Source organism: Chiroxiphia lanceolata, chromosome 5, assembly GCF_009829145.1.
Source record: "Chiroxiphia lanceolata isolate bChiLan1 chromosome 5, bChiLan1.pri, whole genome shotgun sequence".
NCBI lineage: Eukaryota > Metazoa > Chordata > Aves > Passeriformes > Pipridae > Chiroxiphia > Chiroxiphia lanceolata.
The window spans coordinates 67,053,772-67,079,837 of NC_045641.1; the positions used below are offsets into that span (position 1 = coordinate 67,053,772).

Consider the following 26,066-nt stretch of genomic DNA (forward strand, 5'->3'; position numbering starts at 1 on the left):
GGGACAGGGATTGGGGAACTGGAATTGGGGACCAAGAACTGAACCCTGGGGATGCCAGCCTCTGACCTGAGCTCAGAACATGTTAGTCCCTGCACCTCCGTTTGGCTCTCTCACAGGCTCAGTACTGGCATAAGCCCACTGATGCTTGTGGCTCTGCCCAGCCTTCTTCCAAGCACAGCAGGGGCCCAGGAACCCCACTCCAGCTCAGCTCAGGTCTCCAGCCCTGCCTGTGCTGTTGGTTAAGTCTCCTGGATGGGCCCCTGGACATGCCTTGTTGTCTGTCTCCAGCCCAGTTCCCTGCTGCTCCTGAAGGGATCCTCGGCCCAGGTTCAACCCCTCACATCGCTCAGGGCTGTCAACAGACCAATACTTGGCTGGTACCAGCAGCTTCTGTAGGAGGAGGAGTGAGAGACAAGGCTCTGGGTCATGTTGGGGGAACAGACACAGGCTGAATATAACTCACTTGTGTCACCAAGGAGTTAACAAAGACAACCAGTTGCTCTGAAACAACGAGCCTTCTGCTTACTCCTTGAAAAAAACCACTCCAAAACCAGAATCATCTTTATTTGGATGTGTTTAAAGACTCTGTTACTTTTTTTCTTTTTTTCCAAAAAAGTATTATAGGTTTCAACAGAAAAAAATGTATAAAATTACTCTCCAAGCCAGCTTCTCCCAAAACACTGGTTGGCCTGGAGTTGCACAGTATTTAACATCAGTGTGTTTATAATGTCCATGGAAAAGGGAAGCAGCTCTCTCTGACTTCTCAGGAAGCCAAACCTTTGAAGCGAAGTAACCAGCAACAGCCCATGTGCACATCAGAACAAAGGGGGGCTGATTCCACAGAATTCCTCCTGGGCAAGTTCATTAATTGACACAGTTTCTGTGGAAACAATAAGGTTGTTCTCAGAGGTGAGACTCACTTTACCTGGTGAGGTGGCAAAGCTGGACCTCTGTTAATCTTAGGGAACTACCCAGAGTCCTTCACCTGGAAACTAAAGCATCTCCATAACCAGTTTGCATCTTCTATCTTCACCCTAAATGTCCAAAAGTCAACCAACAACAAAAAAAGGATACTTTGCAAGTGGTATGACTTTCTAATATGAGACTGTGGGAACACACACCAACATTTATACAGTTAGAGCTAAACAGCAGCAAAATCCAGTGTGTGGCTGCTGGGAGGGCACGGCAGAGGGTCAGCCTGGCAAGCACCTGGTGGGACCTGACCTCAGATAACAGGCTCTGCATTTCTTAAAGCTGAGCAGCAGAATCTTCCTCTCAATATGCAAACAGGCACTGGATTTTTCCTTGAAGAGACTGGCAATGAACTCAGAAGGAAAACCCATGGCAAAAAGGGCCACTTTTCAGGAAAATAAACATGAAAGTAGTGTTACAGCTCAGCCTCATTTTCTGTGAGGAGACCTAAAGCAGAAAAAGACAGAGAGCCTCGGATGAACTACTTCCTGAGAAATTAAGGCCCATTTTTAGTACTGAGCACTGCAGTATAGGATTTTGCTTTCTGTATGTGTTGTTTCTCTGATTTTTTTCCTTAATCAGCTTTCCTATCTGTCCAAGGTGGTTTGTAGCACACTAGTGATTCAGGTGGCATAACCAGATAAACAACCGAGTTCTTTCTTTATAATAAATCTCTTTGTAATAAATGTACCTTGTAGCTTGATTTACAGCAAAATCCTCCTACTCTTACTTCCATGATGAGACCTACTTAAGTCAGTGAGACTAGTCATGACGATAAGATAATTAAGTTTTTAGTACAACTCTGGTTAGTGAGCAGAATGCAGTCCTGATATAATGAATCCACCAGCTCCAGTCTGATATTCAAAAGGTGTTGATGATTTCAGTATTATTCTTAATGTGCTCTGAGAAAAGTACATTTTTTTTTTTACATTAAAGCATTAAACCCCATATAGGACACAATTCAATTCACCTTTTAAATTAAAGAATTGCTTTTAGACTGGCAAAGTTGAAGTTTAGCCAGCAGTGACACCTGCAAACTGACAGTCAAACCCCCCTACATTAAAATGGAAAGATTTGCATGAATGTGTTTTAAAATGACAGGAGACAGGAATGGGAGCTTCTAAGCAAGTTAGACTAAAATTTTAAGAGTGAAATGGCTAAAAATAGGCCCCTGAATGCATAGTTAGGCACCTATATAGAGACTGCTTGATTTTCAGTTGTTCTGATCACCCAGAGCTCCCATTAACTTCAGGAGCAACTGTGGATACTCAGCTGCTCTAGAAATCAAGCCACTTTTATTCAAGGGTCTAAATATGGATGTCTGTGCCCAAGTTTGAGGGGAAAAATACAAAAAATAAAAAAGAGGTGGAGTTTTTTGATACAGAAGACATTTTATAAAAGACAGTATTAGCCAAGTTTCATTCTTCTTTCCAGTTCTAATGCTTGAAACTGAATCAACATAACAATTAATAGTGCAACACATTTGTGCCAGAAAATTTTGTCTGAGGTGAATGGAAATCTATTTCAAGATCAGTAGCTCTTAATTAGCAATCTGAAACATTCCATAGATACTTCACATTCTGTGACTGCAAAGTGTTACCAGGCCACCTAAATCTCTTTCATAGTATTTCAGTGTTGCCATTAATAAGCTTTTCAGCCTGGTCTGAGGAACTTTGGAAGATTAACTTTGCAAATCTGTAAGTATTAACTATTTAACTATTTCAGAAATACCATTTTTTTTCTGCTTTTGGATCAAGTACAACCACCAGACTTGAGCATATTTTTAAATACTATAAAATATGAAGAAGGGAGAATTAGGCCTTTCATTCCATCATGTGCACTTGGTTGTCAGAAGACTTCTGAATGCTGTTTGCTTAAAGACCTCTTTTGTAAAAATAATCCTGAGCTGATTTTGTGTCTAAGCCATTGCCAGTTCATGCTGAAGTGGATAAGAGCCAGTCACATGATAGAAAATCTGCAAGAAAAAAAGGAAAATTTATGATGGAATTATATATGACTATAAAACTGAAAGTGTCAAGGAAGTAACAAATTAAAGGCATGCCAGATGAAGATGATAGATGTTTGTTTGTGTGTGTGCATAAAATATGATGTAATATACCTTTATATATTTGTTTGTAGAATATGAACTATAGCAGCTCTTGCTGCTGTATTTGGAAAAAAAAGGTAAAAAGGAAAGACTCTTACTGCTTTTCAAAAAGAGCCAGGCAGAAGCCAATGCTTTTATCTGTCATCTGATTTTGATGATTTCAGTGTTTGTTTTATTGACTATAATGATTGGGATGTTTTATCTTCCATGTTTTTAGATGGCACAGTGTAGCAGAGCTTTGGTCACAACTGGGGCATTTATGCAATCCCTGGCATATAAGAGGATATGACCCTTAAGAAATCAGAAGAAATCGTGTGACACAATCACTGGCTGTGTCCTAAGACTCAGCAGCAATGGCAGTGGCAACAAGAAAGCTGATGTTGCTTTGTCATAACCAGGAACATAATTTTAGGTCAAGAGTGAGGCAGAGGAAGTCTGGCAATGAACCAAGCCAATATTATTCTCGTTGCAGGAGTGAGTTCTTCACAGCCATGAATATAACTGACATCCTTCAGATGTTCTATATTTCTAAAGACATGTCAGTATTTCAGTTGCTAGAAAGGTGGGGAAAGGGAACAGACTGGTGCTTTTCTCCTCCCTCCAAACTCATGTTTTCCCAGCATCAACAGCACAAGGACTCTCAAACTTTTACTTGCTTAAAGCTGGTATCACCTTCTCTCCTGGGTTCAGTGAACACAGGAGTGAAGTTCAGAAGCCTTAGTTCCTCCAGCACTACACTGTTCCCAACCATGCTGAATCCTTCGGGGTTGATACCCTGTGCTAGTGATGTAGGTCAAGGGTAGACAGGTCAGAACCCCTCTTCCCATTGGAAACTTCTTCCTCAGGAAATAATCAACACAGAAAAGCTTCTCCATCAGCAGCGTTTGGATGAGATGCAACTTTCTCCACAGCATGGAAATACATGGTGAACAGCTGTGGTACAGTGACATAAAGGGTCTGAGAGGTATTTTGAGGGTCAGTTGAACTGGCAACAGCTGGGAGTGCAAAAGACTCCATACATGTACAAACTGAGACTCTTTGCTCACTGCATTGCAAACAGACAGTGGTCAGCTGCTGGAATATCAGAGTCCCAGGTGTCTGTGATGACAGATATTTAAAGAAATACTGGGCTGGAAGTACACGCCACTAATAATGAATCAGGTGTACGTTCTACTTCTGCAAAATCAGCAGGCCAGCATATCTAGAAAGGTGACTTTATCTCCAGAAGTTGAAAGCTGTCAAGAACTAACCTGTTGCTCAATGTCTCCCAGCAAACTACTGGCACCCAGGCGAAAGAGCTCTGGTGTCAGCCACTCCACTCCCAGCTCCTCCTTCACCAGCATAAGCCAAGTGATGGCTTCTTTGGCTGTCCGAATGCCCCCGGCAGGTTTAAATCCAACCTTTATACAGGAAAAAAAAAAAAAAAAGAAGTTCAATGCACATTTTCATTTTCATTCATCAGCAACACTAGGAAGAGCAATCGGTGTTTGTACACCTGCAGTCTCACAGTGTCCGTGGTGTATGTAACAGCTCTACCCAGTAAGGACCTGACTGCAAAGAGGATAAGCTCTAGCACTGAGAGCTATCAAGCCTCAGCCATCACTGTGAAAGATAACATTTTCATTTTGAGGGAGTAATACTATTGAACCCTGTGCACTTTCTCAGGAGCTGGGCTTGAGATCTAATGGGACTACTTTGCCTACTGCACATATCAGGCCAAGGGATTTAGCCCAGACCTGAGACATCTGCACAATCACCTACTGCCCATGTCACAATCTAATTTCAAATATATAACAACAAATACACATGCAATGACACTAAAGATGCTGAATTAAAGCATGTGAGGCAGCTGACTCGTGGACAGCAGCGAGAGATGGCTGTACTTCACAAAAACCCTGTGCACCAGAGTTATACATGATTTGGCTGTACATTCAAACCTATCAGAGGTTTAATTTTCACTAAAATTTTCCAAATGGGAATTAAATTAGGTTTGTCCTTATCAAAAATCACAGGAACTGCAGAACTTCCCTCCCACGCTGGATACGCTTTCAGTCACTTGATGTGAGAAATCTGTCGTATTTGGTCAGGTGAACTGCCATGTACTAGAGGCACACACGCCAAGTGAAGCCTCTCTTTGGGGTAAAGCACATCTTGAATCCCATGATGGACCTGCTGTGCAGAGCCAGCACTGAGGTGACTTGGCACATACCCCTAATGCCAGTCATTCATGTGCCATTTAAACACATCTCATTCCGAGACACAGCTTGTGATACACGGCTATCAAAAATTTTGACACCTGCATTAGTTAAAATGTTGGCCTTCAGCAGCTAACTAAACTCTTGGAAAACAAGGAGAATTAGGAAAAAATGTTTCTGCATTAAAAAAAAAAAGTAAATCAGAACAATATGAGGAACACAGTAATTCTTCCTATGTTTCCCTTTGCCATAATCCTGCCTTCTGCAAGAATTATTGGTTTGCTTTTTACACATAAGCTTCTGAAACTTCACTGCACTGAGGATTTCTTTGTACCTTATGGATAAATTAGTGGAATCCGAAAGTATCTGTTTTTAAATGTGTTTGGTAATCTTTATATAGTGATTTCAGGACCAACAAACACAGAATAAATCCTTATCTCTCACCCTAGAGCATTGTGATAATGGCATATTTCAAATAAGATTAAAAGAACAACAGCAGGAAAAGCTTGATAAATCCAAACCACAAAGACTGTGGTTTTGTGGATGGACAAAGAGATGTGAGTGTATGCATCCATCTGTTAACATTAGATTTCCAAAAGGAATTTAAACCACAGCAACTGGAAAAGCATCTTCAAGATAATAAATTAAAATAGTTAGAATGTGGTTTCCCTCAGAAAAAGAAATTCTAATGAAATTCAAATTCTAGATTTCTTCCTAGAAATGTTACAGCTCTTTGAGGTAAATCTGTGGCAAAACCAAGTAAAACTAAGTTGAGAATTAAAAACATCATTCAGAATTCCTTCCCCTTTCAGCAAAGTCTAAAAGCTCTTTTCTCTGCAAAAAAAAAAAAAAAGCTGACAAAGACAAGCCTGTCCTCTCCTCCATTTACCAGCTTTCCAAACAGAACATCTGACTACCATAAAAACGTAAAAAGGAAGGGGGCTTGGAATTTAATTCAAGAGCAGTACAAAGTCCAGCTACCACTTTCCTGCTGTTTCACAGCATTTCATTATTTTGCTTAATAAGTTCATCTCCTCAAGAATTTTCTCTTCACCTTACATTATTAAAAGTAATAAGTTTTTCTGGATTGGGAGTTTTCCCAACAGAAAAACCAATTTATGTATGTCCTTCAATAATGACAGGAAAAGATTATTTCCCATTATATTGCACACTTTTCATATCACCACCACAGCTTATCAGTCAATAAATGTTACTCTGCAACTTGCTCCTTTCCTTGAAGAAGTTTAATTTCTGTATTAACCTGTTTTTCCCAGGCAACGCCTTGCTAGAAAGCATCCCTACAGCAGCAAAATTAGTTTGTTAAAGAAACCATTTAGAAATCTCTTGTCACTGATAATATTGTCTTCAGTTAATAAAAGTACACAAAGTCAGTTTACATCTAATTCACTGGCACACACATGCACACAGACATAAGCACTTATTCTTAATAACACATTTTATGCCATGAATGCATCCTTTTAAAGCAAAAGGTGAATTCAACGTTTATATCCAATTATAGGTACAAAGCTGTGCTAATGCAGCAGAGCCCAACTTCTGGCACACAGCTCATGCAAGCAGCACTGGCACCGAGGTGAGTCACCCAGCCCCAGGGATCTGTCTCATGTTGGTGCAGTGACAATGCTCCCACAAAAACAAGACTGTCAGAGCTGCTCAAGTTGTTGTGTGGCAGAGAGAGATGGAGGCTGGGGAAGGGAGGAGTGAGAAGTGATCCATGCTGGCCTCACCTAGATGACTACAGATAGCAGGAGGACACACATCTAACCTGCTGTCACGCGCTCCTCAAGCTCCAACAGGCCCTGAAGACATCTCAGACCCCATCCCACTGCTCACCCCATGTCCTGACATTGTACCTTGAAAGGCCACCTGCAGAAGGGATAGAAGGATAAACTGGAGAGGAAGGAAGGGTGGCCCAGGAACAGGGAGAGGCTCTTAGCTAGAGACATGGTTCCCTTCCCTGAATCCGAAGGTGCGGACAAAGCCCACTGCTGAACACCAGCACCAGATCTAACTGGCAGCCCCCACTTGTCTGTGGATAAGAGAGATGAGAGGTGGCTTAAGCTCTCCTGTTAACCTCCTCCTTTCCCAATGTCTCAACAGTTCATCACTGTCTCTGCCATATGCTCCCCACTGCTTCTTCCCTCTAATGACAGCACTCAACAGTGACCTAATAGATAAACCTTCTGTACCAGGACTTAATGTTCTTCCAGTCCCTGTCCCTCCTTCCTTCCCTCCATCCCAGGCAACAGGATACAACTGGATCTCCCTTGGAAAGCCTCTCTGGCAAGGGAGGAAAGAGCAAAATTTATCCCATGGGTTGCCAGAACGAAGTCAGAAAACACAGTTGTGCACGCTGGACAGACTCTTGATAGCTCTAAATTTGTATAGCTCTGCTGAGGTTTATGGGAGTTGGCCAATCACTACTTGCTTGAGATTTGCCCTGTTATTCATGGAGATGACCATTTAAATACCTTAAATGGTGAAACCAAATTCAAATTCAAATGCAGCAGGCGACGCATTAAGATTGCACGATCCTTTAGGGAACGAAGTAACAGTTATTCGAGGGAGAAAATCCAAAAGTGGATTTAAAAAAAAAACTATACAAATATTAGCAAATAAATCCTATTGCATTATTACTTCCTCCTGAGTGAGCCTGTTTGGTTAATTTTTATAAAGACTGTGAGAATTACCTTGTTGCCAGTTTGCCAGTAGTATTCTTTAATGGCTCGCATCATGACTACTCCAACTGGAAGGGTTGCATTTTCCACCTCCTTTCCTGTAGATGTCTTTATAAAATCAGAACCTGAAAGGAAGTAAAAAGCTTTAGAGCAGCTTCAGAACAAAAGTCACCCTGCACATAGAGAGCTCACACCCTCCAAAGATGTTGTCCTGCTTCACAGCCATTATGAAGCATTCCTTTACATTTATGTCCCTGTGGTGTGGGTGCTAACCTTGCTCTGGTCGAGGCAGAGGAGGAGGATTACACCCACATGGTTTCAGAGTAAGTCAGACATCCCAGAGGCTAAATGAACATCTCAGCTCCTAATTATTTGCTCGAGCTATCAAACCAACAATCTCTTCAAGACAGTCCAACATAATACATGTTCCTGTACAGATACTCAGTATATGTGTACCTGTACATTAATAGGAATGTGTCTGACTAATCACGACAAGGGAAGTTATTTCCTCAGAAAAAATTTTTCATATAAATCAACATTTTAGTATTTCCACAAGGATCTTTCTGAATAGCAATTATTTTCATCAGTTTTTTAATTACATTGCATCTACTTAGCCATGGCCTGATACAACGCAGCAACAAGGTCAAAATGACTATTATTTGAAGAACAAAAGTTAGCCTTAGCTTACTTTTTTCTGGTTTCTCACTTGTGAACAATATTCTCCACTGCCTGTCTTAATATTTTAGTAACATTCTTGTGTATTCTTGCTGCTCTGCTTTGGCTTAAAATGAATCCTGCAGCACAGTAAAACAAAAAGCTAAGAAACTACCAAAAAATTGTGCTTTTGCAGTGTATGATTGTGCATTGACACAATACAGTGATAAAACTTCTTTCGTTTCATTAGGACACACTTCATCCCTAGGAACCTACTTCTTAGAAAAGGTGTACTGTGGGATCATTAATTATCAAAAGTAATTGGGAGAAGAAGAGGGATAATTCAAACATCGTGTAGTGCATCATCCACTTAAGTCAATTGGAACTGCATCTGCTTCCACTTCAAATTTGGCTTAGGGTCCATTTTGTCTCTTATGTGAGTGATGATGCCTCTACAACATCCCCTAGAGCAAGGAAGGGAAGTTTCACTCCTGGCTCAAACTGAAGAGTTGCCTAGGCTACATTCTGACAGTGTGCTGCAGCACACTCCAGAGAGCCTTCTTCCTGAGGACACAGCTGACTGGCACACAGCTGGGTCCCAGCCCCATGGGAAGTTAAGACAAAGCCAGGCATGTTTCTGTGTCCTGTGATTTAAACATAATAGAATGGCACCACCAACTTTGGGTTTTGTTAGACCATGGTTTTCTCTACGGGCTTCCTGACAAGGCACCAACTCAGCCCACTGGTGATTAAGTCGCACCCTCCTGTGACAATTTCCAATTTAAGGAAAAACAGTTATTTGTGAAAAACATTCTAACTTCACAGAACGTGCAATGCGCAAAAGAGGCAATTACTAGATGATTGAGCTTTGCAAAGAACCAAGCACACAGGAGAGACAACTGAGTCACACATTTCAGAGCTACTCCCTTCCAGAGAGACACTACGGACATCTGATAGTCACATTAAAACAAGGAACAGTGGAAGTGAAACTTCAACATTGTCAAATTATATTTTTAATTTCCCTTTTGAAATGTAGCACTTAAAGTCCTTCAGTGCAATACTTTTCTTTTTTTTCTACTATAAGGTAAGTCAAAGCTTTTATAAGTCTTATAATTACAAGTCTCTATGGTACAGTTTCATTAAAAACTTTCATTAAACAACAGCTGCCCTTGTATATGGTCTTCTAATCAATTTGGTCAAACAGAATGACTTCTAATCAGCTGTTGATAAAAATAGAAGATGAAATTTTAATTCTAATAGATTAACCACAAACTGAAGATAGTCTTCAAAATCCATCTAGCTCTATTCTCCAGTGGATTTAACGACTATTCAGCAACTCATTACTAAATAGAACAAGATGAACATTTTCCAGTTCATTAAAGAAATGTACTATGTATTTTTGCATTGTCCTCATGATTCGTTACAGGGAGTCTTAATTACAAGATAATGGATAATGGTTATTAAATGCAGACTCCAGTAATGAAGCTCTATTCATTTGCGAGCCTCAGAGACTGCAAAGAGGGGAAAATAAAATTACTAGCTTCAAAAGATTAACGGATCAAATTATTATTCAATTTTGAAAATCTCATTCAGACTTCATAGAAACAAGAAGAGATTAAAAACTAGTATTAGTACAAAAGTAGTGCATTTATATATTTATTTTTAAATAATATCTTAAGGCTATTACCAGAATAATCAGTTCTAGATGTGATTATTAGACAAACATACAGCCAATTTGGTAGCATCCTCTAACAATGAAAACAATACATTTTTATTTCCTGAACAAATTCTTTTTATGACACAAGAGCTTGCTAGCAGGACTGCATGCAGCCTCTTGCAGAAGACAGAAGATGCACACTAGCAGAGAGAGCCACAATGAAAGGTGTTATTAATGTCTGGATTTCAGGAATGAAAAGGGGGATTTAAAAATCAAGTGCTACCAAAAAAGGCACCTCATTAAGTACACTTCATGCCAACCTTTTAATAATATGGGAGTTTCACCAAGTGTATTTCTTATTCAAGTTTTCAAAAACAAGTCCAGGGAATGAAGTTCAGTGGGAGTTTCATCTGGAAATTCAGGTGATGATTTAGAAACCTGAGTTTTCATCACCCATCTTCTCATCTTCCTCTGAATGTATACACTCAAAAAATCAAGGGCTAAGGCTAAAATACATGCTGGATGGCTTTCCCCTTCCTTAGAGTAAGGTTACACGATTCAACAAAGCATTAAATGAAAGATTTTACAAAATGAGTTATTTGGGGGACATTTCTAGGCCCAGTGAGCCTGGGAAAAAACCCACACTTTCTACTCTTTTTCAATGTGTAACCACACATTGCCTTTCAAGGCGGCAAATCACATAAGACCCATTGAATCAGCAAAGAGTGGTGACATCGAAGCCTTTTTGAAACACAGGAACATCACAGGCCTGTTTCAGGTGGGCTTGCTGCCAACCCAGTGACCCACTGGCACTACAGCACCACAGCCTGGCAGGCACCAACTGCAGCAGATTGCTCTCACCAGATGTAAATTTGAAGGAACCCTAGGAAATGGGAACAGTGCAGCGGTCTCTGTCTGAAAGCAACTGAGCTTTCAGCACTACTGGGAGCCAGGCCACTTGTGCTCCAGTCACAGGTCCTGTGTACTCAGGTGGAGTGCTGTCACTGACCCACAGAAACATTTAGGTTGGAAAAAACCTCAAAGTTCATCCAGTCTAACTGTTAGCATTGCCAAGTCCATCAATAAACCATGTTCCTAAGTGCCATATCTACACCTCTTTTAAACAGCTCTGAGGATGGTGACTCAACCACTTCCCTGGGCAGCCTGTTCCAGTGCTGGACAACCCTTTGGGCTGCCAACCAGTCTTAACCCAGTTGTCAACCTGGTTGGTTTAAGACATTAAACCTCCTCTTCCTTTGCACTCTCACTCCCCATACAGTGACCCACAGCCACTGCACTCCACCAAAGACCACTCAAAATAATCAGGCTGAATGTGCAGACACCAAAAAGAGAGTCAGGGTCTTCACACCACACTGCCTGAATCCATATTGAGAGATCAGGATGAAGTCCATTATATCATTTCTACTCTAGATCCACAGTCTCATTTATGGTAGCACCTGAACAAAGGTGTAGAGCTGAGGCATACAGAAGCTGAGTGACTTGCCTGAGGTCTCTCAGCAAGCATTTGACAGGGCACAGATTGAATGCCCTGGTCTCCCAAAGGTCAGAAGAGCTTCCCTAACTGGCCTGCCCTATTGCTCTCCTCTACATCATCTCGAAACACTACAAAGCTCTCCAGCCCACAGAACACTGAAGCAGAGCATGAGAAGTGGAGAATCTTATTTAGATGGCATCCAGGAAACACACTCTGATTCCATAATTAAGCAATAAGGAACAATAAGCAGTATAGCAATCGTGGAGTAATCACAACCTTTTGGTTGTGAAGTGTTCCAAATGCCCTTGGGGAATGATTATCTCCCGATAACTACAGAATTTTTGTTGTTGCCTTAGTCTTAATAAAGAACAAAGATGTGTCTGGCAGTTTTAAACAATAGTTTAGACAGAGATGCTTGCAGAGGGATAATTATGCCACGCTACTTTGTAAGTATTTGCAATGAGCACAAACGTATCTCAGTTGCTGCAACTCAGATATAGCAATATACAGTGACACAGGGTGAACACACACCCTTCCAAGGTTCCTAGGACTGATGGCAAAAAGAGGCACGCTGCTGAGAGGACCTGAAAAATCACCCGCTGTTTCTGCTGACAAGGTAGCAATGATAAAATAGTACAGTATCAAATGTGCATAAAGTCCCATTAGCAAGCATTATTTCTATTTTATGAGTACCTAAACTAAGGGTCTTCAGATTCATACACAATTAGCCTGGCTAGGGGCAACCAGGTTATCAACCCCCTGAAAATAAGAGGCAGGGCAAGATATAAAAGGCTAATGTAGTAGCTAATTCTTGTCAGTTGAGTCATCGTAATTGTCCACTTAACACGTCCTTATCCTACTCCAGTGGCAAGATAAAATACATTCCCTGCTTGCTTAACTTCGCCATTGAAGAGAAGAGAACACAAAGCTGTTACAACTCACTTTAGAAGTAGCTCACCAAGCAGCTTTAGCTCCATCACATGAGGCTACGGTGCCAGACCACTTAGTTAGGTCCCTATGCATGTTTTCACATGCCTGTATCTCAGCTACCATTTTGAAAAATGCTAGTTCATAACTTGGTCTGTTGTGAACTGTCCATTTTTTTGCAACTCTTTTCAAAAAAGTGCCTGAGTAGAGGGGAAAAAAAATAATAATCCCATCACAGGGATCCACATTTAACATCTGTTTACAAATAGGACAACCTTTAGACCCATTGCATCATCTCAGCCTGGTTTTCAAGACTCAGCATGGATGCTTCCTTTCTTCTACACCACCTTTGGTAATAGGAGTTCTGCAGGCCAAACGATGCCCTTAGGAACACTTATTCATGCACACAAAGGACACAAATTATTAAGTCCATACTTATGCAAAATTCCCTGTAGATGATGTCTGAAAGAATTCAGCATTGCTGAATTATGCATAGCTTGTTAATGCACTCTTACAGTGTCTACCACAGGTCTCCACAGAATACTATTACTTAATTAGTATTAGTTTCTTGTGTGTTCATTTAAAATGTGTTTCTTTAGATGGTTCAACAGGAAGAGCCATACCACCTTCTGTTGCTCAGCTACACAGCTTAGGCACTTGCTATTTTTAGAGCATTCCTTCCAATCCAATCCCTATGTGGTATGGAGAAAGAGAAGAGAAAGAACTGACATGTGCTCCAGGTCCAAAGACTACAGCTGGAATTCCTGTCAATGGTGGCACTTGGCTTTGGGCCACACTAAAGCACAGAAGGAAACATGCTCCCAAGTCACCTTCCCATATTGCCATGCAGAAGCAGTGCTGGGGGATGCCAGGGTGCAGGAACAGTTCAGGCTGCTGGAACAGCCATTCCTCTTCCTCTCCAAAGAGAAAGCAGCAGTATATCTGCCCAAGAGTGACTAGTGGGACAAGAAGGACGTTTAAGGAATTCCTGTATTGTTATCTGCTTGCTAAGTTTCATGTTTCATTACCACAATCTCATTTTTCTTCTTTAAAATGATGCACCATGTTACCATGCTCAAGAACTTTACAGTGTATGACCTATATCAGCCTCACTTCTTTTTGCAGATGGCATTACTGGAACTGGTTAAGCAGTTTGCCTAATGACACGTGACGAACCAAAGGCAGAAAGAAGAACCAAACCAATGCATCCCAACACCTAATCCTAACCTTACTACCATCACTGAGAAAAAACACACTGTTCTCTCAGCTTATCCCCTCATAATGCTCTTTTCCTTTACAGACTATGCTGTGGGCTACTTTTTGTCATGGTCCTCCTGATTTTGAGCAAGACACAAAAGACAAGAGGCATCAGTACAAATCTCATCTGTAAGACAGGCTCAGCTTGAGAGCGCAGCACAGAGCACCCAGGGCAGAAGGCACTGCTGGTGGCACAGCTCTGGCCCCAGATTCCCAAACCCATGACCTCCTCCAGCACACAGTGATGACAAAACAAGCAGGCAGCCACAGATATTTTATCCAGTGGAGAGAGGAGTGAACAGAGTGAAGGGAGTAGCAGAAGTGGTACATGGAGATAGAAGCCTATTGGTTGCCATGAGCTTTAAGATGTGGCTGTTCCACCAACCACCAAAATACTTGAAGAGTAAGGGGGGGAGCAGAAGAACCACAAACAAGTGAAAAAAAGCATGGAGAGTGTGCTAGTGGTAAGAGTAGCTGCAGCACCTGCCTAAACACTAGTGGAAGTGCTCTGCAGTGTGTATGGAGGCACAGAGCAGCAGACCTGCTCCCTCTCATTGCATCACCATCACCATCATCCCCACAATTACACAGCAACTACCTTTAAAAAAGGCATCTTTCAAAACCTTGTTCTCATTCTGCTGCAAAGATAGTGATGGCTGAATTCTGCAGACTGTCCTCACATCCAGAAGCCATCATTTACATTAAAAAAGCTACAGGGTATAAAACAACACATTGTCTCTGTGCAAGGATATGGATATGGCCAGGGGCTAAGAGGGGGGAAGGTGACTTTCCATGCTTTGGCAGAGTGTCAGTGTCCCACACACAGCAGCTAAAGGCATGCTGGGTGTTTGAGAAGGAACCATGACACTCATTCTTGTTGCTTTACCAGTAACACACAGGTTGCTGCAAAAGGAGGTTATTGCTTTATGAAGCAACATAAGGGTTGGCCTCTCAGACTAGATGCAGGCACTCGGGTTCTCAGCACTGGGCCACGTCTGCCTGCTGGGCTGGGTGAAAAAGCAAAATGCTGTGGCAGAAACTGGACTTGATTTTAAAATCCCACCCTTTAAGTTTCCTTTACAAACACTGAAATGCCTTGCATCACTAACTTGTTACACTTAAACTAATCTAAACAATGATAAACTATCTCAAACCGCGATATAATTAAAACAGCACTGGTCTAGGTCAGGTTTTTTCCCTCTTGGCATTCTCAGTTGTGGATCAATACATCTCAGCCTCTCAAAATGTTGTCCACTACATGACATATTACAGACTGAGTCTAAAACGCTGATATATCTACCAGTAATAGCAATTGCAATTTGGAAGAAAATAATAAATATGCATGAAGGCTTAGAATCACAGCACTACATGGCATATTGCATCCCATGTTTTAGCAACCACATTTAGCTTTGTGCTTTTTAACGTTGATAACAGCTTTGAAACAAATATGTTAACATTAAAATTCCGGTATGCTTACGCATTGTCTATTAGCTTGTAACAAAATTACTCAAATTGAAAAAATAGCTGTTTAAAATCAATTTGGAAATATTCCACACTGAATAAAGCAAGTAGAAAATCAGTCTACTTTATCAAGAAGGTGCTATGAATTTTAAAGATTTAAAAAAACCCCACCATACATAATACAGCCAAAATCATGACACTTCAATGTCATTTTGAGTGTTTTTCAACACCTCATGTTAAAAGCAGTTTAAGATTCTGTTCTTACTCTAACACAGAGAAAGGCAGGATTGATTTTTAAGATTTAAAAGTCATGTCTTAATGCCACAGTCAGAATCTGTCCAGCATCCAGCCTCTTTGTAATGCAGAGGACAAACAGTCAGCATCAGCCTCTCTTCCACACTGTTCCCTACAATAAAAGGCAGCTGGCACAGGTGGAGGCTTTAGCACTAGGGGGATTTCCAGTATCAAAGGCATTTCCTTGAGCACTTGGAACTGTCAATGTTTTGACTTTTGGCTTTGCCCGAAAACCAAAAAATATAAGATGCCAGATCTCACCAGATCTGTACTGTGTTTGTTTCCACCTGGCTTTTACAAATCAGGCAGAACAGACTACTTGAGGGCTTGCATAGAGGGATGAATATTCCACTTCCAGTAATCATGGAAAATGTTAGGCATTTTTAGCTCATTTTTTATGATACTCCACGGTCCCGAATATAATCAAGTTGCAAACACGTAGATTCTACCATGGACTTCCTGGGTGCAGGTGTACTCCTGATGCAACAAAAATCTAAAGGGATAAGATAAGGGATAAGACCTTGGAAGGCCTCACCTACACACCAACAGCACAAGGACAATGGCAAGCTATGGTTGCCATTAGTCTTACTCACTGCTTCTGCTTCCCAGTTTTTGCCCCTCAGAGTTTCCTTCTTCTTTCTCCACCTTGCTAATTTGACATCTGGCAAAAGCCCACGTGCTTAGGCTGCAACGTGGGCCAGAACTTCCAGGTACAGACAGGTGCTCTCACCACTGTCAGTAGGGTTGTTTTATAATGCTTCTAGCTCTTTGAGTAGCCTGAATACCAAAAGCTTGCCAGTTCCCTTCAACAAAAAAAACAACCAAACCCCCTGACTGTGCAGCCACACTCCAAGCAGAAGGCACCTCTCTGCTGGGGGTCAGGAAAAGACACACTTCTGGGGGTTTTTTTAAGAAATCTTTTTTTTATCTCCCACTGCATTATTAACAATGCTCACATAGCAAAACTAACAATTTTATTTCAAAGGGATGACTTATAAAGGTGTGTTGCTGATAAATTCAGTCAGACTCTTCTGGCATAAGAATCTACTGAGCACTACTTTAAAAAACGAAGGAAATCAAAAAGACCCTTAAGCACCATCAGAAATAGGCAGCAACTCTTAAAAAGGTATTTAATATGCTGGGGCATTGTTCTCCACCTCCATTTGTCAACAGCCTGTGTGCTGATCTTATCAGAGACTGCAATCATGGTGAGCATCTCAAACCAAAAGTACCAACAATCTAATTAAACAACTGTGGGTTTTGGTTAAAAAATAATTGAAACTGATAGAGAAATGTTCATTCCTTTAGTCCGCTGGCAAAATGAAGATGATATTTCAATCTTCAAATCTACACTTTATATATAGGGTTTATATTTTTGAAAACATACACTAGACATATATTATCATTTTGAACTTTGACATTCCACTCTTTTTACTGAAATACTGAGAGTGAAAGAAATTGAATATCAAACTCTCTTTGTGTTAGATGTATATATATCCTCATAGGTATTCAGTGGCAAGTTATTAAATGTCACTATTCATTGAGACAGTACATTTTATGTCTTTCTTAGAGAAAAAAAAAAATCATCTATGTAAAATTTGTAGCAACATTTCAGAGCCTCACTCTGGTATCGATGGCTTTTTCATCCACACTTATATATGGTCAGAAATAGAGGTGGTTAAGGAAAACATCAGCTGTGTGTTACTGAGGTGTCACTTGCCAAACTGCAGTGGCAGTGACAGTGCCACCACCACGCCAGGAAGCGCGACCACCCTGTCTGTACCTTTCCTTCTGTAATCCTGAGCTTCTGACACAAATAGCAAAAAGTTATTAGGAATTATGCATTCGGCATTTCTCTACATCAAATCACGTAGAAACGTGTCTAATGAGTATTTACACTGGAAAACAGTGTTCTGAAGTGAAGTAGAGCAGTGTTGCATATTCCTTATCTATCAACCAAGCACTGAATTTGCTTTGCTACACATCTTCCATAGAGTCCTTCAAGGCCCCCAGACATTAGCCCAAAGCAAAACCACATTGTCTCCATTTAATTACCTATCATTTCATACTTACTGTGATCAAAATGACTGAGTTAAACAAAATGGTTGCTAGTAACAGGAGACCATTGATAACCAGCAAGCTAAGGTAGGTGTACGTGTGTAGAGTTCAAAAGAAAAAGATGCTGCTGGCATGCTGTTTACTTTTCCAATGTGAATTTATAAAGGGGAGTGAAGGTGCAATATCAAGTGAATTAGCAGGAATTAAAAGGATTAAAATCCCAGGAACCAACAAAGCCAAAGAGAAATGGAAAATGGATTCAAGCCCTGAAATGATAAAATTATTTAACAACTTATTAAAACAGTTCATCATTGTAATTAAAATCCAAGTGCCTAGAAAAAAGTGCCACAAGAAAGGTAATTATTTATGAGAATACTTTAAAAAACCATTTATTGCGAATGTGGGAGAGAATCAGCCTGAAAGAGGTGGTAGAAAAAGAAATTGTTTGTTTATTCATAAAACTTATTTTGGTCTAGCATACCACTAAGAATCCCTAACATCTGCTCAATGGCAGCTGTAAGTAACATTAGGAACACTCAGCCAATTTATATCTTTCCTTTTTATTAAAAAATAAACAGGTCTTTTTAAATTATTCACTAGTAAATTAACATAAAAATCAGTGCTGTAGCTATCCACATTTTGTGGAAAGGAGTCTGCAAGCTTTGTATGATCATGATGATCTAAATCTTTCTGTGTTTCACTACTTTATTCTTTATGTGATGTCCCACCTAATTTAGCAAACAAAAACTTAGAAAACCTACAAGCCATACCAGTGTCACAGCCACGAATAATACAGAATGCATCACTTATACCTCAAATGCCATATTAGTTGCCACCTTCTGACTTGAACAGATTCTTTTCTTACCTTCCCTTTGCCTTCCACCATTTGAAAATTCCCCTCAAATAACCTCAGACCTCTCCTGCTTCTGTCTTTTACGAACAAGACATTAGACAGGAAGGAGTAACAAAATGCAGCAGTGTTACTAATTACCAATTATTTGTTCACCTCTGCAGCACTTTCATACATAGATGACAAAGTGCTCTGCATGTCCCTGAGTTTCACTCCAAAACTGCATTCTTAAGACAGTAAAAAAGGCAGAAGAACACTTCAAACCTAAAAGCTTCTTTCCACCCCTCACTAACATTTTTTTTCAATTTATTTAATCTGGTCAACATTTCAGCAGAAAATATTACTTTCTTCCTATGTTTCTTTCCTGGTCTCAGTTTTTACTTCATGATACAACCAAGTTTCTGCAAACGAACTCGCCAAGCTGTTCAAAAGCCTGGAGTAGCTCTGTTTATTTTACTAAGATTTTTTTTGTTTTACCTCTAAGCAACAAACCAGCATTTCTGCAGTTAACTCTGAAGACAGTTAATTTAAAGCTAAGTGAGCTGTAATTCTAACCCAGGCACTGGAACTCACTGAAAACAGCATCGTTACAACAGCCCATCCAGCTGAAGTTCCAGAGGAGTCTGCCTTGAAGCTGCAACTGTGCTGTAACTGGCAACCAAGCATGAATTTGCTTATATCCAGAGCAGCTGCAAACACAATACCTGATTATAACATAAATGTAACTACTTAGCTATCAATGGTATGTCTATGGTATCATGGTACCAGAGCACCACCTGAAAAATGCTACTCCTCCTCTAACTAGGGACTAGAAGCCACAAAAAACATGGTATCCCTTTCCATCATACCCCACACCAAGCTGTCTTCTCATCCTGGGGCTCAGCTTAATTTCAAAGCTCCATTTACGAGTAAGGCTTTGTGCTTCCTTTGAGTTCTCTACAGCTTCACTATCCTGGACCAGTGGGAAGGAGGGCTTTGAAGATATATTATTCACGATTCTGTCTTCTATTACTGAAGTTTAATTTGATGCATGCAATATGGAACATCACCACCTGTTTCCTTTTTGGTCCATTTGAGATGAATTAACAGATCTTCTTGATAAACTACAACACTTGACCCTTGTGATGTTCAGGATATGCTGGTAAATTGGGCACTGGATTTGCAACATAACTGCAGACGTGATGGACAGAGGATGTTTCACTTAAGAAGAGGTCCTGGCATCACAAAGGAGGAATCTTTTCTACATCTTAGATTTAGGGAGAACTAAACTTGAGAAATCAGCTACAGTTGCACACTGCAGGGAAATCACTTTATAGCCCAAATGCTAGTGGGGAAGAAGCATCAAAGGTACAAACGACAATCGGACATCAAATCCCTGTTGACTTGCCATGAAGGCTGTGGACTTTGCTGTCAACTCTGTCTTTGAAAAAAATCTCTCAAAAGCAGGACTACTACAGAGAGCTCTGGGAAAGCTATTGTCTCCAGTAACTACCAAGTAAGCATAGCCAGAAAACAGAATTTGTCTTATCTGAGAGACGCTGAATTTGAAAACTACAATTTCAGAAAAGGAAGTAAAATCCCCCCCCCCAAACCCAAATGCATCAGGAAGATTTCCCAGGGGATGAAATTCCAAAATATAGTATCAAAGAAGGGATTATCTCCTATTCCTTCCAGCATCTTCCCAACACAATTTGAGCTTTGGCAACACAAATCAGAGGAACATAGAATGGCTGTGATACAAGCTCCAAGTAACCCAGGTACCTACCAAGGAAGTTCAAGACCCTTGTGCAACTCACCAAAAATACTGCAAGCAACCACAGAGGCAACCTGGAAAAGTCACTGAAGTGAGCACATTCCTGAAGAATATTGCTATATCCTATGTTCATATTGTGACAGAAACCTTTTCCTTCGAGAAAATGACTTAAATAGGCTGACAAAGTCTATTAAGAAGACCTTTTGAATTCTGGTTAAACCCTTAGGAAGGAACACTGTCAAACATGAGCATAAATGCATGTGCATTTGAACAGTCCTGTTCAGCTCAGTGAAGAATGTGTCTCTAGCATCATGCAGCCAGCAGTCAGCCTGGGTATTCAGCCCGTTTCTCTGCACTTCATAGAATCATAGAATCATAGAATCAGCTGGGTTGGATAGGACCTCTGAGATCATCAAGTCCAACCCTTGATCCAACACCATCGTAGTTACCAGACCATGATACTGAGTGCCACATCCAGGCTCATCTTAAAAACCTCCAGGAACGAAGAATCCACCCCTTCCCTGGGCAGCCCATTCCAATGCCTGATTACCCTCTCTGTAAAGAATTTCCTCCTAATATCTAACCTAAACCTCCCCTGGCAGAGCTTAAGACCATGCCCTCTTGTCTTACTGATAGTTGCCTGGGAGAAGAGATCACCACACTTTGAAATACAGTGTCAGCACCACTAGGACACGATTTGTTAAAAGTTAGTGGATGTCTTTATATTGCTCTCAGTGTGTTTTAACATATAGCTTTAACATTCCAGATAAGGAAACAATCCATATCCTCCTTATGGAAAACATCCTGTTTCATATTTTTGTCCAACTTTTATGTGTTTTACTTATGTTTGTGCTCATCTCTTGTTATTCTTCTTTATTTTCCACTGTATTCCTGTTCCTTAGGATTAAACTGAAATGTGTGCCCTTAGTTTTTTAAAATAACCTAACTCTGTTCAAGATCACATATTCCTAGTGTATTTTTCCATTCAACTTCTTTCTCTTTAGAATTCTAAATCCACATTGCTGCTGTGCTGCTGCTGTGAGCATATACCTTCAAATTAGGCAGGCACGACCACTGGGCCTTGATAACTCAAAAAGCAACAAAAAAATCCCTGGACCTACAACCCTAAAATCATGTTTAGTTTACTTCCACATCTATATTAAGTTTCTGATAAGGGACTGGATTTTCTAAGTAGTTTTCCTACTTGCAATCTCTTAAAAGATACTTTAATATTTCATAAGCCAATTTTATATAATTGATAGATACAGTAAATTAAATATTTATTTCTATTTTTCACTGGTTTAGTAGAATTTAACACCTGCTGCTGACAGCATAAAAAAAAAATCAACCTGCAATATCAGAGAAATAAATAATACCCTGTACATCTATTGATTTTACATAATATTTCCATGTTTTAAAATTGCATTCTCTCAAACCATTACCTTCAATACTGGAGCTTCACAGATGCAAAGTTTTTTCCCAGGAAGCCGTGTTATTTTGATGGCATGTTTGACTAGAACTATTCACTGTGCAACAATTTCTGAGTCTGAGGCGATATGAAACTTCACAAGTTTTAACTCAAATTCTAACAAATTATTTAACATAGAAACAAGGTTTCATTCATGGAGAAAATTAACGCAACAGGGGTGCTTTCTCACCTCTCTGCATCAGTTGTTATAAATTGAAAGTATACCACTTAGATATTCCTTAATTAACATGCTTTGGAAAGATCTTGTATATCAGCAAAAGTGAAGTGCTATTCAGGCACTGGGGATAGTTTGCTAACACAAGGTTGACCCCTCTCAACTTCCACTGTCAGTACTTGTCTACTCACTGTAACCTAATATTTCACAACTGATTTCCAAAGGCTGAAGCACGAAAAATAGCCAATTTCTTAAAGGTCAAAAAGCAGAAATCTGCAGATCAAACCTTCCTCCTCGGAGAGAAGGACAAGCCTGGGATTTATGGGGAGTTACCACACGTCTGCCCCTCTACATTTCGCTCAGTGCCCGGAGAACACCAAAGCACAACAGAACAGGCACATGGGAATCACAGCAGAACTCCTTCATTAAAAAAGAACTTTTTGGGTGGAGTGCTATGAAAACAGCTGAAGGGAGGTGACCTCTGTTGCTGCTGTCTCCTGCAGTGCACAATACCACCAGCCTAGAGTACCACCACAGCAAGCTGTGCCAGCTCCCACCTCCTTGCCACTCTCAGGGATGGCTGTACTAATAAATCAGGGTCAGCTGCTCCCACCAGAAAATTTCCAGACTTCTTCTTGCTCTTTTTCTCAATTTCCCAATACCTAGAGCATTCCACCTTCATGCACAGGCACAGGAAATTTCTACCTTCTAATGAGAAGAACATATTTCTGTTTTTATTTTAATTTACTAAACTTCACAGAAGTCCTATAAAATGTGCAATGTTAACTTAACATACTGAAAACCAGAGAGGCAAGATTAGTTGTCAGAAGTGATGATATGTTTATTAGAAGTCATTCTGCTACCACAAACCCTCTCTTCTTGGTGGCTTCCTGACTTGGTATTCTTCCAGTGGGAAGTGTTTAGAAATAGCACTTCTTTCAAAAGTGGGGATGGTGGAGGGAGAAAGTCAAGTGATGTTGTGGGTAACACAAAATCAAGCAAACAGGCACAAAGCTGACAAGTCATCTCTTTTACTCTGGTATTTCCTCTTTGACTTCATTTGAGGGTGTCTATTCCTATCTTCTGATTACAGTAGAATCCCATCAATAGAACAGACCTTTCACAAAATTAGCAAACTGAGTTGCCAGGCATCCTGTTATGACAAATATGAACATCCCCAGATAACAATCTCCCCCCAGATACGGCTGTATAGGCAGCCACAGAGTCCAGAAAGCACATAAATAAATGTGTAACAAAACATGGCACTGCCTGCACGTCTGGATTTCCAGCTTAACAAACTGCCAGCAAATGAGGTTTTACTGTATACACTCTAACTCTGTTCTTCCTTCACAGATCTCTGTAACTTTATTTTTCCCCCAACATCTCTGTTTCTCTTATTTATTACTTCTGTCTCCACTTACCCATGCAGGGTTCTGTTGACTCTACAGTTAAGACTTTTCATTAGAGCCTGCCCTAGCGTTTCTCAGCCACTTTCCATTCCTTCACTTCTGATTCCCTACACATATATGACTGAGTTCCAGTCAGAATTTTAGGTCTGCTTTACTCAAGACCCACATTTTTTTTTGTGTTACTAGACTCCCACCAGTAATTCAAACATGAGGATACTGTGATTGCATTGTTAGAACTTTTCGACTCTGAGATTATCTATCACGCCCACATTATTTCTAGTGATTAGCTGCAGTATCACTGTCAAGCTTGTAGGCAATTACCTCATTTAAGGGAGCATCCTTGTAGTGCCTTACTGAACATGTAGTTATCTGCATTTTTATATTACTGGCTTTTTTATTTCTCCCCACTCTGTGCCAGAACAAATGAAGTCACTCGTTCCTGTGCCTACCTCTTTTAGATTGAATATATTTAAACACCATCCATCTATTGATCTAACTCGTAATTCAAAAACTTTGGTAGTGCATAATATTCAGAACTTTGAGACAGACTTGTCACTCTAACTTGCTATGCATCTTGGTTTTGCACAGGGGGGTTTGTGCTCAATCCTTGCACTAAACTTTCAGTGGTGTTAACCAGAGTTTTGAACATGCAGAACAACCACAGACTATGCAGAATGAAGGACATCTGCTGTAGCAGGAAAGTGACCAACTTCCAATATAATTCCATAGCATTAATTACTGTGCTGATAAGCCTCTTAAAGCAGCCAACTGCCACCACTTCTACATATTCAAGACATACAATGCTCCATCTGCGTGGTGCAAAACGCTGAATTTATCTGCAAGTTCAAATTTGTCTAAAAATTCTGAAGGAATGGGCAGGTCTTTGGACAAACGAGGTATTGTCTGCACACGCAAACAGAAGAGAACTGACATAAACATCATTTTATGCAGCCTCAGTGAACTGACAGAAACTCAGAAATGTGCTCGTGCCCACACTAGATCTAATCTGTGCTGCCAGAAGATCACAGCCAAAGAAAATTGGGACTATTTGCTACCATTTGATGATGCAGGAGAGAGAACTCTCTCTACACTGTGCTTTGTTCTCTGAAGACAAGCAGTGAGATGCAAGAATATGCTGCATTTCAACACCTGTCTTCCCCAGCCAGTGAGTGCAGCCAAGCTGGAACAGCCAGCAAACCCCTCACAATTCACTCTGACTCCTGCTTGGCTGGAGGGAGAGAGGAAATGGCCACCAGACCATGAGAGAGCCTGAGTCACTAGTCAGTGGTAAGTCCTCTTCCCACACTTTCAGTAAAGACTCACAGATTTGCTCCCAGCCTTATACTGGACTTGCAGACCAGAGCTTAACATCATCTGTCACGCTCAAAAGCATTCAGAGGCAATTCACCTCTGTACAAAGGAGCTGCTTTTAGATGACAGACACATATTGCCCCTGATTTCTGATGGCCCTTTTACAGCGTAAAGTGTACACTGTAAACTCAGTACACTTGTTTGTATTTCAGGCACATAAAACAAGACACAAATTGAAAGCTTGTTTTATATGTGTTACCAAGCCTCCTCCCTTGGCTTGCCTTTCCTTTGGAAACACCCTGAGCTCTAATAGCTGTCTGACTTGGTATCAAATTACACCTGAAGTTGTAGACACATAATTAAATCAATATATAACACAACCCACATGTTACTGAGGGGACCCTAGACTTTTGGGTTGAGCACAAGATTTAAAGCCAGGAACTCACAACTGATCTCAGTTTGACTTCTGACTTGTCTGTTATTATCTTTGTCTCGTACTTCACAAGGCAATTGCAAGATTTATTCTGTTAATGTCGCTGTGTGCTTTGAAGACATAAAGTGCTATCTAAGTGCCAAGTATTATTACTTATTCAGTAGTCTTGTTTCCTACATTAGCTGCACTTGTGCAAAGCATTCCTAGCTTTTCAGTCAATTTTGCTAGTTCGGTTTCCTTTTGCCTCTTTCATTTTGCATGAAACACTTGCTTGGCAGAAGTTTTGGATCAGGGTGGTCCACATGCAGCAGCAGGAAGGTCATCCCTTGCACTTGGATGAGTGCTAGCGTGTTTACAGCCACACCACAGAACCCTGCTCAAAAGAAATCTTTGCAAGGCAGTGCTCAGAACAAGAACAGCTATTGGTATCTTAGAATTTGTCTTCCCTAATGTTATTCGGAGTATAAAAACCTTGCTTAGAGATGAGGTAAAAGCTTTGTGTAGCCAGGCATTATTTGGTGATGTTCCAAAACATCTCTGCTCACCTGTGAACTGCAACACAAAGCTTTTCTTCACTGTTTGGCTATATTATTTCTGTTCACTTTGGAATAAACAGCATCAAAGGATCTAACAAAATTTCTGCTCACACATTTAATGGGTTTTAATTTTCCTCCTCTAGACTATCATCTTATTGCCTCAGCCATTCTTCTGCTACTATTTAGAAGGAGTTTTGTGCTAGAGGCTTTAGAAGTTACTTTGTTTTAGCACTAACTCATTCCCTTTCTAAATTCAATGTTTACATTAGTCAGTATCTAAACATACAATTTATTTGACTAACTGCTTCATGGCCTATGAAAAAATTGTTTAAACCCCATACATTAGTAGAGCTGCAGA

General features: G+C 40.4%; 1 protein-coding gene across 2 annotated transcripts in view; it reads right to left on the bottom strand.

Moving 5' to 3' along the window:
• Nucleotides 1-547: 547 nt before the first annotated feature.
• Nucleotides 548-26,066, bottom strand: part of DERA (deoxyribose-phosphate aldolase) — a 53,247-nt gene continuing 27,728 nt past the window's right edge. The window contains exons 7-9 of one of the 2 annotated variants that reach the window (XM_032688840.1): nt 7,983-8,095; nt 4,330-4,479; nt 548-2,947 (exon numbers count right to left, since the gene is read on the bottom strand). In XM_032688840.1, the coding sequence (XP_032544731.1) occupies nt 2,891-2,947; nt 4,330-4,479; nt 7,983-8,095 (320 nt within the window). In that variant the 3' untranslated portion in view covers nt 548-2,890. The remainder of the gene's footprint in view (nt 2,948-4,329; nt 4,480-7,982; nt 8,096-26,066) is intronic. The other variant, XM_032688841.1, reaches the window with a different exon arrangement.